General features: G+C 40.4%; 1 protein-coding gene across 1 annotated transcript; it reads left to right on the top strand.

Annotated features, from left to right (window-relative positions):
* The first annotated feature begins 2,151 nt into the window (after positions 1–2,151).
* LOC121934729 (caspase-3-like) lies at positions 2,152–8,537 on the top strand. The gene is made up of 4 exons (XM_042475513.1): positions 2,152–2,462; positions 4,772–4,944; positions 6,873–7,014; positions 7,631–8,537. The coding sequence occupies exons 1-4, from the start codon at positions 2,261–2,263 to the stop codon at positions 7,879–7,881; spliced, it is 768 nt and encodes a 255-aa protein (XP_042331447.1). The 5' UTR covers positions 2,152–2,260; the 3' UTR covers positions 7,882–8,537.
* Positions 8,538–12,923: the final 4,386 nt, after the last annotated feature.

The following is a 12,923-nucleotide window of genomic DNA, read 5'->3' as shown; positions in this document are numbered from 1 at the left end:
CAAGCTTCAGTTACTGATTGTTAATGGTACATGAGGCCTGCCCTATGTTTCACTAATGGGGAGATCTATTGGTCCTCTATCTTTTGCTCAACTCTTGCCAACCTTAGACACTATAACGAAAACTCAGGGTTGTTGGTAATCCAGTGACATGTGGAGGGCTGTGTGTGAACTACGTCCCCCTGAATGAGTTATTGTTGTAACTCCAGCTGCTACTTTTTCATGGCTGGTAAATTTTCAGTCCTGGCTTGATCAATGGGTCGGGTGAAGTAATTGTCTCAGGCGGCCGCAGATACAGGAGGAGGCAACATCATGTGCTCTGTCACTAGTGTGAAAGGAACAAAGTTAAAGTATTAGACACTGTTAAAATTTGTTCAGCCTCTGTACATGGAAGAAGGAAGATATACTTTCTCATCTTGCTCTGAGGGAGTGAAATACGTTGGGATGGCCCAGTCTGAACACTAGTTGGAAGTTTTGCTTTTCCTGTTTGCTTTATAAGCTGGTAATAGTCTGAGCTATGAACTCTGCACCTCAACCTAAGAGGACTTTGTCCAGTGAGAACAACTGACTAGCCACGTGAGAAGCATGCGCTGGAAGTTCCTGTCATATAATAACCATCATTGTCACAAGGTAGTGGTTTTATTTGCTTCCTTTTTCATATTTATTTGCTTCCTTTCACTTTCTTTTCTCCTTCACAAAGACTGTAGTAGTAAATAGGTGCAGAGAAACCCAAAGTTCCCAATTGTTCAGCTTGGTTCATGAATGTAAAATCAACAGCAGTTGTTTTTAAAAGTATACATGAAAGACAGACAGCCATTAACCCACCCACCAAGTATCTTCAGTCTAGAATCATTCCCATCTCTCCTAAGACAAAGAAATTGGGCTTCAATGCTCAAAAACAGAAGTATAGAATCGGAACAGACTTCAAATGTCATCTAATGTAACCTTCTGCCAATGCAAATAATCCATCAGTATCCTGGTTGTATTCATGACCCATTCATGACCCAAAACTAAGAGATTAGAACTAAAGAAGAAAATCAAGCCACTGAAAATATGTTATCAGTTCTGTCATCGTAGCAGTTAGTGCTAAGGATGCCTGAGGACCATGTTTGTTTGTTTGCCAAATTAATAAAATGAAGATTAATGTCTTCATTTCTTGGCATGTACGCTTTGGAAGAGTCTAGTCATGGCATATCCACGTTCTTTGCAAAATTTATAAATGTTCCAAGCTTTTGACACGTCCAGATTTTTAAAAAGGCATCAGTCAGGGAGGGATGAGAAAGACCTCCTCCAGACAACAGGAACGTCTGCTCCTAGTCACAACAGAACACTGGCTCAATGGACAAATATGAAATCAGATGACTTGTTTTTCATTTAATTTCATTTATTTATTAAATTTATGAGTCATTTCTCACAGATCAAGTCTCAAAGTGACTTACTTGCAAAAGAGAAGATGCACAATCTATAGCTGATGCAACAAGAAAATAATTAATATAATCTGTACTCATTATAATATAGCTCTGCTCTGGTGCCACAACAAACTATGGCCTATTACAGACTGTCAAAATAAAGCTGCTTCGGGTCTCTTTGGAGGTATGCTATTTAAATGATGCATGGGTCCTAAGAGTCCGGAGTTCGCGCCAAAGCCATACTCCATTCCTAAGCACCGGAGTGCAGCTTTGGTGCAGCTTCCGGATTCTTAGGACCCATGCATCATTTAAACAGCATACCTCCAAAGAGACCCGAAGCAGCTTTATTTTGGCAGTCTGTAATAGGCTTAAGGTTCCCAGGGTTCAATAGCAGTAATCCAGTAAAAGTGGTGTCAAACTGGAGTATTCCTGCAGTGCAAATGCTCTTTTTAAAATCCCCTTCTCACCCGGAGACCCCTATGTTCACACTTCACCGAAACCAACCAGCTCCTAAAGCCACTTCATCACAGTCATGTATATTATACAATGGGGTGTGTGCCTGTTTCATTTTGCTTTGTTCTTTACAATATTACAAAACCACCTGCATCTCAGGTCACGGAATTACTCAGGAGTAACGATAGCAATTTGTAGACGGTAAACAGCAATGTTTGCATTGTCACCTGCCTAACTAACCAGGATATGATTTTGCTTTCATTCCCGCACTTGCCAGCTGAGTCATCATAAAGTTAGGCTGGGCAAAGATTATATAAGTGCATGTACATCTAGATATCAATACATATAATCAGGTGCTCTTAAATCTCTCGGGTTTGGTGCCAGTCCCTGTGTTGCACAGCATGTCAAACCAAGCTAAGAACAGGGCTCTCATCATTGTCAATTACGATTTCTATAGAACTAAATCCCACGAGAAGCTTCCGTCAAGACCTGGGGCTAGGAGAGAAGCAGAGCGGCTTATTAAAGCACTATCCAGGTGCAATTATGCTGTGAAACTACGCTATGATTTGACAGCTAAGGAAATGGAAGAACTGTATGAGGAAGGTATGTCTGTTGCTTTGTCTTTGATGTGGGGCCAGAAAAGAGCAACCAGGACAGAGGAGCAATTGAAAGAGCTGGGTGTGCTTGGTTTCAAGTAGACGTGTGACATAAGAGTTGTCTTCGAATATCTGAAGGACTATCATGCAGAAGAGGGAGCAGACTTGTCCTCGCTTGCTCCCGAGGGCAAGATTAGGACCTGTGGGTGGAGGCAGGAGACATGCAGATTTCAGCTAAACATTAGGAGACATTTCCTCAAAAGTAACAATTGTTTGACAGTGGATCAGATTGTACTGAGTGATGGTCTGCTTTCCTTCGTCAGAGGTATTGAAGTAGAAGCTGGACAGCCATCTCGAAGATAACTATAGTTGCACCTTGGATTTCAGATTCTACATTAACTAGTTCTCAGCTTTTGGTCTTCCAGATATTTTAATATTCAGCTCCCAGAATCCCTGACCATTGGCTGTGTTGGTTTGGGTTTCTGGGAGTTCGAATCCAGAACAGAGATCCTGAAGGACCAAAAGTCAAAAACCACTGGACAAGATGATCTCCAAGTCTTTTTCCCAGTCCTAATACTATATGTTTCAGTCTGTCTGGAGGCACAGATAGATGCGGCAGTGCAGGACTTATTGGATAGGATCTGCCTGAATTGCTTTATCAAACTAAAATGATCATGAATGGTTTTTTGTAATTGTACTAGTCTTTGTGAACCACACACTGCAAACCTGTGGAGTTTGTCATATGCTTACATTATCAGGGTAGCAGTCTTTTTTTTAATAAGTTCATATTTATTAATTTTAAAAAAATACAAACTAAATCACAACAAAGTAATCAACATACAGAAAAAGAAAGGGGGGAAACTATACTTAAATAATACCTACATTTAGCTAAAACTAAAACAAAATTAAACTACCCTAAATGAACACTATGGCACGACACTAAAACACTTATCTGTTATAATAATCACAACCTAACTGATCACAAACTAAACACAAGAGAACTTGGACGCCACCCTGTTTAATAAACATTATATCATTCTTCCATTACGGATCTGACTAACTAAATTTGACTTAGTAGAATTACTAATAACCATAACTACATAACATTTCTCTGAAGATGCCAGCCACAGCTGCTGGCAAAACATCAGGAATCAGTTCTTCTAGAGCATGGCCTCATAGCCTGAAAAGCCCACAAAAACTATGGATGCCGGCCATGAAAGCCTTCAGCTTCACAGACCATAACTACAGGTTATTGGTCAAAAAGTCCTTAAATAGTTTCCAGTGTTGTTGTTTTTTAAAATCTTCAATTGATTTATCTTTTAAAATCCATGTTAGCTTGGCAACTTGGGCAAAGTCTGCAACCTTAAAAACCCATTCTTCTGTCGTCTGTGCTTCAGTCCATTTCCATGTTTGAGCAAACAGTATTCTTGCAGTTATATATCATTTACCATGTTTACTACCGATTCTTTAACAATAATACCCCCCCCAAAAAAAAAATTCTGGTGACATTGCAAAATCTACTGTTACCCAAAAACCTGGGGGGTCCCAGGAGGTCACCCACAAATTAGAGAGATTGAAGAAATGTTTGGACACTTGGCATGAATATTTCAGACAAAGGGAAACTTCTACAACCAGAGAAGAGCAATGGGGTTAGTGTCATCCGGTGCGGTAATTCATGTTGTCACCCCCTCATACTGACCTTTTGCCATTTCACACCATAAAGAATCCCTGGTTATGCTTTTTTGGCATTAATGTTACTAGAAAATCATAATTCCCATAGGCCACTGAATGTAATGCTAATAGCTGTGACATAAACAACTAGCAAAATTAAAATTATACCTTCAAATTACAATATCATATGCGCAAACTAAATGTATTTGCATATACACAGTGAAGATTTGGTTAAAATGTCATTCTTTTAAAAAATTAAGAAAATTAAATTTTAATTTAAAAATGTTTTTTAAATTTGAAATTTTGAAAAGGATGGATACTTTGGCAGCATTGTATCCTTAAGAAATTCATTATGATCTTACTGCCTTTAGGATTCACTGTTTTGTGCACATTTTCCTGGGAGTAAATCCCATGTAACTCAATGGGGCTTACTTTTCAGTAGGTATGTAATGAAACACAACGTTAAGCGTTTAGGTTTTTTATTGCTTTAGCTGGTGCTGTTCTGTTGTTATTGTGTTACTTTTTAAAAAGTGAATGCATATTTTAGTCTTGATGTTAAATCAACTTTGTGATATTATGGAAAGACAAGGTTTACATTTGGAGGGTAAAATCATATCAGCAGGTTCTTCACTTCTGTCTCTGCAGAATGCAATGCAGATCACGGGGACTGCTTTGTGAGCATTATTTCCAGCCATGGACAGGAAGGCAGTGTGTTTGACTGTGAAGGACAACCAGTTGAACTTATACAGATTTTCCAGGCATTATCACCCCAAAGATGTCATAAACTAATGGGAAAGCCCAAAATTTTCTTCATACAGGTAAGTTGCAAGTGTATAATTTCATAGTGTCGAATGGTGTTCCTCAACTAGCCTTTGCTAAATGATTGAGGGTCACTTCATCCAATGAATATTGTAATGCTCAGTCCCAGCTCTGACCATTGGCCTGTGGAGCCTTCAGTCAGAACATGAAAAAGTTAGTTTTAAACTTTAACTCCTAGAAGTACCTGACGTTTATTAAGATTCTGGGAGTTATGGTCCAAACAGGTAACTTTTCCAACCTCTCTGCCTTCAATTTTGATCCCAAGATTTAACCCCAATGGTGTCACTATCAAGGGCAAAGTACATCACCAGGGTCTCTTTCATGTTACAGAATTACAGCACTTTTATATCACTTTAAACATCATGGTTCCATTTGCCGTTTAAGGAGAGTTATATAGAATTCTCTACCAGACAGCAGTAATGTCTCCCTAAACTACAAATCCCAGGATTTCTTAGGATGCAACTATGTCAGTAAAAATGGAATCAAAGTGTTATAATTGTGCATTGTGAAAAAGCCCTTGGCAATCCTATTCCGGATCAAAAAGTTTTCCTCCATTGTAGTGCTTAGCCTTAAACATTTAAAGGTATCACAACAGAACTCTCATGATTTTTCTAATGGATTACTCTTCTAGAATTTTGAACATTGGGTTGATTAATGGTATGAACAAATTTAGATGCTTTCATTTCATGTGTCAAAACAGATTTTATGAAAATAAATGAAAGGCCAGCCTCACCCAAGAGCGTGAAACATGCATTTAGAAAACGCATACACACCCACATCAGTGCCTTTGGTTTCACGTAGGATGTGTATATATGTATATGAGTCAGACGTAAAAAGATAGAGGGAAGTATTTTATGTTTCCTATCTGTCGTCAAGGATTAGTTCATTTTCTGCACCAGGAAATTCCCTGAATCAGCTTTATTACATTTTCTGGTATCAGTGGCATCACCTAGGCATTTTGAACTATGCCTAGTGTTTGACTCATGATTCTACAGGAATTTCCTCTTCCTGGCAAATACCAGAAATTTCCTAGAACATAGCAGTGGTGGGAAAGCTCCTGTTCCTCCATCATAGCTGTTCATTGCCCAGTATGATCATCCCCTCCAGCTGATGCTCTTTGGAGTTTTAAAAAACTATGCATTCAGTGCAAAGTTGTTTTTAATATCCCATCAAGTTTGAGGATGGAACTGAGCCTAGAAGCAAACTGGAAGCCACTAACAAAAAAGGCTTTGATCACTTTAGTGGATGACTTAGGGGCTCAACAGACTGGCAGCTTATGCGGCCTGCATGCACAGTAGGGCTATGGTATGGCTGAGCGTTCACATGCTCCAAGCCCTTCTTTCTCCATCGGGGTGCCATTATGGTATGCGCCCATCCAGGCAGCATGATGTTGTCCCTCGTGCACAGCGGCCAAACAGCACTGCACACAAGAGACATCATAATGCCAGGCCAACATAGTTATGGCATCCTTTCTATGGTGCCAGAGGCTATTCCCATCCTGATCACTGCAGGACCATGGCAATTACATGCACCTGGCTCCAATCTGGCCCTGATCCAGGCCAGCACCACAATCCTGATCTGGGCTGCCAAAAAGGAACAGGTTTTTCATGCTCCTTTTTGGCCTGGGTTTTCCAGGTTGGGGCGGGCTCAAGGTGGCTTCTGGTTGCGTTTGGGGCATGCACCGTGTAAATGCCACACCCCCAAAGCAGCCTGACAACAGCCCTTTTAACCATGGGAGGTTCCTGGAACCAAACCCCAGCAGAACCCAAGGGCCCACTTTACTCAATTGATATTATAGCAGCTTGTGTATATGCAGTGGGAAGGAGATACCATTTTGTCCTTGATCTGGCTCCACTGATCATGGGGCTGCTGTTGGAAGCACAAAGAAGACCAATTCAAATCTACTTTAACTGATTGTATTTTTAAGGCCTGTCGTGGAGACAACATTGATTATGGCATTGATTATGGCACAGACCTCCAGACAGATAGTAGTGAACCAGAGGTTGACTGTTTCTCACACTATCTCTCCATCCCTGAAAATACTGCAGTCATGTTTTCATGTAGTCCAGGTATGTATGATAACAACCTGACACTTTGCATATGCATTCCAAAACTAATTCCACCTAGTGTCCCAAAGTGAGCACGCAAGGGACTGCAACTTAAGAATGAGAAGAATGTTTTATTTGCAGCTTGAAATAGTTAATATTGTTAAGGTGAAAGACGAAAAGCCAAATGACAGTTTATTATTTGACTGCATTTTGCAGAAAAAAAACAATTTTGTCTTTTCTCCAGTCTTAAAACCTTTGCAAGTCAAAATAAATCCCACCTTTTTAGTTCACTAAATATATGTTTGTTGTCTAGTCTCAGGCATCTTGGATTTGGGTGTCATGGAAGGGCAGCAAATTGTTAGCTATTTATGCATTTAATTTAAATAATTATATCATTTTAATTTAAATAAATTGATTTACACAATTTGATTAAATTTAAATAATCTGATTTAATTAAAATTAAATAATTTACGGAATCCCTTTTTTTCTTACTGCCAGGAATGAGGAGAGGTGGGTGGTGAGGGTGCTGTCTGCACCTCAGGCATCAAAATATCTTAGGGCAGCCTTATCCAAACAGCAGGCACAATCTCAATGAAGGAGAGCAATAACATTAATATTCCCCACATGGCATTTTCAGGCTATGCTTCTTTCATCAACCGATGGGAATCCATGTTCCTCAAAGCCTTACTGGAGCTGCTAGAAGGAGAGGAACGTCATCTTGAAGTTGCTCGTTTGATGACCCGAATTAGCTGGAGAGTTGCCTTCTTTTTTGAAGCAAGAGGAGAACATGCTGGGGGCAGAGAGATGCCCTGCTTTGTCACCAACATGCTGGAGGAGGTTTACCCTTTTTCCTCATCAGGTAGACAAGACTCAGGAATCAGGGAATAGTAGAATAAGGATAAATCATATTTCAAAGTCGTCTGAGTTCTGCACATGACAAGGACCAGCTCACCATGAGAAATACATTATTTTCATCAACTGAGTAATGGCAGCCTACTCTCTCTCTCCTCCAAAGGATTAATGGTGAATAAGTGAACAAACACAGCTAATATTTATTTAGCTTGGACCTTGATCTCACTGGATTGGATTGAGACTTACTTATACCTCATACTTTGCCCTTGCCCAGCCCTGGATCTCAATTTTAATATAAGCTCCTTGGTGTGCCAATTTCTCTTCTGGTGTAGACCAACAGAATGGGGTGACGCCAACCCTAGTGACGCCACTGTGTACATGCATGAAAAAGTAAGGAACAACCATGCAACTCATTCCGTGTAATATGGGCTCCAATTCTAATAGCAGTCAGCATTGTCCACCGTTTTCACATAGTAACAGATGGCAAGATTTACTTACTAATTGCTAAGTACTGTAACTAATTGAGGTGATTTCAAAATATGTGTTTTTCATGTTCCTTGCGGTGCAGATTTTATGCATCTTGTGTTTCTCTCTATGTTCTGTTTTGCTTTTAATTTTTGTTAACTGTAAAAAGTTTAATAAATTATTTTATTTTAAAAAATAGGAGTAGAGGTGGGCGGGCATCAGGCTTGTTGGGCTGTACTTTAAAACAACAACAACAACACACACAACATCACAGATCCCAAGAGGCTGATACAAAATACACGAAGAATTCAGGAATTCTGACTCTAGGAATTTATGTTGCTTTCCAGAACTAAATAGAGCTTACAGTCCTTCCACAAAGAAGGATTACCCCAGCCTCTCTTCATTCATTAGAAAAACTTAGGGCAAGTGAGGAATGTGGAGTCTTTTAAATTCTGGTTCATATTGTGAGAATTGGAAATCCTTGCTGATCTACTCAAAGTGGATTAGCGCACTACTAGTAGAATGAAATATATCACCTGTCCACCCCTGACTGAGAATACTTGAAAGGTCTGTGAAAATAAAACAAGGTTTTGCTTGACACATAAAGAGTGAAAGAATAGACTCTAGGCGGGTCTCCCTTGTGAAACACATGGGCAGGTGCATAAGCAACATTCATGAACATAGGATATTCAGATTCAATGCTCCTTTTGTTACCAGGACAAAATCCAGAATGTATATAGGGGAAACACATGCACTTTCCTAGCTTGTGTGACACTAACCTTGGGTCTTTTGTAGATGACTATAGCCAAGGTGCATGGAATTCAAGATAGGAAGCAATATTGTGGCAGCTTACCACAATACAGTTGCGTACAAGTAAAGCCCGTCCATGAAAGAAATAGTATATGTACAGACTCTTTTGTGAAATTTTCTTGTGCTTTTATGCTGGGTAAATGCAATGAAGCGGTTTAACATTTTCAGAGATTACACAAGGATACATCTTATTCAGGACTGTGCAAGCCAGGCATTGATGATGGTAGAAAGGACAACTGCTGGGAGGGTCATTAAATATGGTGCATGAATCATTAACCGCAGTACCACAAAATATCCCAATGAATCTTTTTAAAAACACCCAGATCTTTTTTTAAAAATGAAGAAAATATATGTACACTTATGTTTCAAGGCATTATTCTCACCAAAGAAGAGGGACAAGGCCCTAAGACATGCAGAGCTGGAATAATTTGTGCAAAATGACAAAATTCTTGGTTGTACTGACCATTGTGCGCTTGGCTGCATAATGGTGCAATCCAGCATACCTGAGAACCTACATCAGCTTGGTGGAGTATGATGCTCTGCCAGCACATTTTGCTTTCCCGAGCAGTCTTTTCAACATTAGAGCACACCTGCAAAGCAATGAGGATTGTGTGTGTATGTGTGTGTTGCCACAGACATGGCTAGGTTTATCTGTAGCTGGCAGCAGACAGAAGATATCATCCTTCTGGTTACTGGTGTTATTGCTAGAGAGTCATGCTCTCTCTCTTTTCCTAGCTCTATAAACACAACCAGACACTGTCCCAGAGTCCCCAACCTTTGCTGCCCATTGCAGCTATGCTCCAACATGGATACATCAAGGTGTGTTCATCTTGAGTCTCAATACATTGCTACCTCACTTGTGCAGGCAGGCAGGTACTGTATAGCACAATCTGCTCAACACCAGAAATAGTTTTATATGTTGGGTTTGACAGTGAGCCAGCATGATACAAAGGTCTGAGTGGTGTGCTAGGATATTGGTAGACCTGGGTTCAAATCCCCACTTGGCCACAAAAAACTACTAGGTGACCTTGGGCAAGCCATACTCTCAGCCATAAAAGAAGGCAATGTCAAACCTCCTTGGAATGAAACTTGCTGATAAAACCCTATGACAGGGTTGCCATTAGTACATTAGAACAACTGAGTTTGACAAGTGAAGTGGTTGAGAATTTGGTTTTGCTTTGGGGGAAAACATTCAAATCCATAAATTTAACAAAAAGGAACATGGGTGTTTGGTTATCTTTTTTTAAAGAAGAAAGTTGAATGTGGAAGGCAGCAACACTGATATCCTTATCCAGAGCCTACATCAAAGTCCCTCTTGCATATAACTTATCTACACCTTGGGCTAGGCACACAAGAAAACTTTATGCACAGAGTTCAGCCCTTGCTATCATGCTCTCTCCCTCTTCGGTGTACTCCCACTGGCAGTCATTTGCACAAGGCTTTTATCCAGCAATAGGTGTGCGAGCTGCAGCTATCTAGATACTCATTAACACTATGGTAATAAAGATAAGGATGTATGTCCAAATTGTTCAAGTTCACTAGTTCCACCTGAGTTTATACTGGAAACACCTATGATTTATATAGGGCTTAAACTTTGGTGTCCCAATCCACCCTAGGCTTCATTTTCTTTGTTCACCATAAAGTTACTGGAGCACGTGCCCTAATTCCTGTTCTTTCTACAGTGCTTATCATGAAAATAAAACAGCTGTCAGCCACAAAGCATCGTATCCTGCTCCACCTTGAAGTTCGGTCTTGGTGACAGGGCCACTAGGAAGAGGAGGCGAAGACTGTGTCATCCGGGTTTTTACTGCCCTGCACTTTACATCCTGACCGCAGTACACTTAACAAAGTCTGTCTGAGCTTTGCTAATCAGCTCTTACTAATCGGATCAAGCAGCAGGTGGCCTCCTTTGTCAGGCTATAAGCAAACTGATAAAATGTACATCTTCATTTAAACGGAAATGTGTCTTTTTTTAAAAAAAACTGAAAAGGTCAGTGTAATACACAGGCAACTAAAGTGAGAAGGAAAATGTTGGGCATAACCGTAACAAAAACACAATTTTATCAGTAAAACTACTTAAGGGAAAACGTAAGATACATTGCTTCACTGGTTGTGGCCCCTTCTTCCGTCTCCATCTCATCTACTCCCAAAGGCAGCCTACTCCAAGCTGGGCTCTGCAGGTGTTTTCACCTGTAACTCCCCTGTCCCAACCAGCATGGCAAACGTTGAAGGGTGATGGGGGACTGCAACCACAAACATTGAGGAAACCAACCCATATTGCAGAAGACTGCACCTTGAGAAGCCTTAACCTTAATTTCAGGCAAAACTATGATCTACCATCTTTACCAACCAAGTCTGAAGGCTAGACATTCCAGTCCTTTGCAGTTTTTTGTTCAAAGCGATGGCTGACTAAGAGCCAGCTAAAAAACATTATTGTTTCAAATATTTTATATAAGAATGTTGTCTGCCTAAATTCCTTAATATCCTGCAGAGGACAGAACCTTTGGCCTTTTCAGACATTTGACCTACAGTTCTCATCATCCCTACTTACTGTCAGCAACTGACAATAATAATGGTGGAAGCTCCAGTCTTAACACCATTTCCAAGAGCCAAAGGTTCCCTAGGAAGACAATTACTGAGCCCTAACCTGATCCTGATCATGGCAAGAATTCATGCACATTGTACTGGAGGTTCTGTAAAAGAGAATCAGCCATCTCTAGATGCTTCATCTCTGATCGATCAGTGCAATCTTCAATGCATTCTATGAACAGGTCATTTAGCAATGGTAGACACAAGCAGCTGACCAGACCTTGTGACTTTTATTCCACTCTTCAGATTCAGAAGACCAACAACCAATCATTCCACGAAACAGTACATACTGCAGTGGAGGAAATCTGGTGGAATGAGCAAGTTATAGCTTTCCCAGTGTGGTGACTGCAAATACCAGCAGGCTCCTTTCACCTGCAACTGTGGCTGGCATCTTCAGAGGGTGATGACATGGAAGTGTGTGGAGTATATATATTTTGCATCTTAATGGTGGAGTTAGTTTGTGTGTTGTACTGTGTTGAATGTTGTGTTGCAAGAAGTACTTCCTAAAGGAATTGTTGGAAAGCAATATGTATTCCTTGTGCATAAACAGCTCCTAGTAATAGGTGTGTGCAATATGGAGGGTTTGTTCTCCAGAAAGGATCATGCTGGGATGTCACATGAGCCTTTCTTGGTTATGCTTCACACTCCAAATACTCATACCTAACATAGTGCACAGAATCAACCAGAGACGCTCCTGTTCCTGAACCTGTAGCATTCCCAGATCAAGAGAAGGGTTATATACTGTTTTCATGGTGCTGCTACCTCCTTGTCAGTAAATGCATGTTATTGTTTGTACAATGGTAGCAGTTTTAAGACCAAATAAAAATGACAAGAATGCTGTGATAGATTCACAGAACCCCTTCCCCCAAAACCAGCTACACACACCTTTCCATGACTTCAAGGAATGAAGCAGAGAGTGAAATATCTAACCTCCTTCAATCCACTATAAAGGTGGTAATTCAGATAGCAATAGAATTATAGAATCACAGAGCTGGAAGAAACCTCAAGGGCCAATGCCTTGCCATGCTGGAATATACAATCAAAGTACACAGACACCCAACAAAAGGCCATCCAGCCTCTGTTTAAAAAGCTCTAAACAAGGAGACTCCACCACCCTCCGAGTGAGAGTCAAGTGTGAGAGTCAAGGAAAGCTTATGTTCCTGAATGGGATGCATGATAGTTAGAGTAATGGATTGGAGAGACCCAGACTGAAA

Source organism: Sceloporus undulatus, chromosome 6 (genome assembly GCF_019175285.1).
Source record: "Sceloporus undulatus isolate JIND9_A2432 ecotype Alabama chromosome 6, SceUnd_v1.1, whole genome shotgun sequence".
Classification (NCBI taxonomy): domain Eukaryota; kingdom Metazoa; phylum Chordata; class Lepidosauria; order Squamata; family Phrynosomatidae; genus Sceloporus; species Sceloporus undulatus.
This window is presented reverse-complemented; position numbering and strand designations above follow the sequence as displayed.

Excerpts from the sequence above, each read along its gene's own strand:
- LOC121934729 (XM_042475513.1), top strand. The coding sequence starts at position 2,261 with ATGTCAAACCAAGCTAAGAACAGGGCTCTCATCATTGTCAATTACGAT. Across the intron at positions 2,463-4,771 it reads GGAAGAACTGTATGAGGAAG|AATGCAATGCAGATCACGGG; the intron begins GTATGTCTGTTG and ends CTGTCTCTGCAG. Across the intron at positions 4,945-6,872 it reads CCAAAATTTTCTTCATACAG|GCCTGTCGTGGAGACAACAT; the intron begins GTAAGTTGCAAG and ends TGTATTTTTAAG.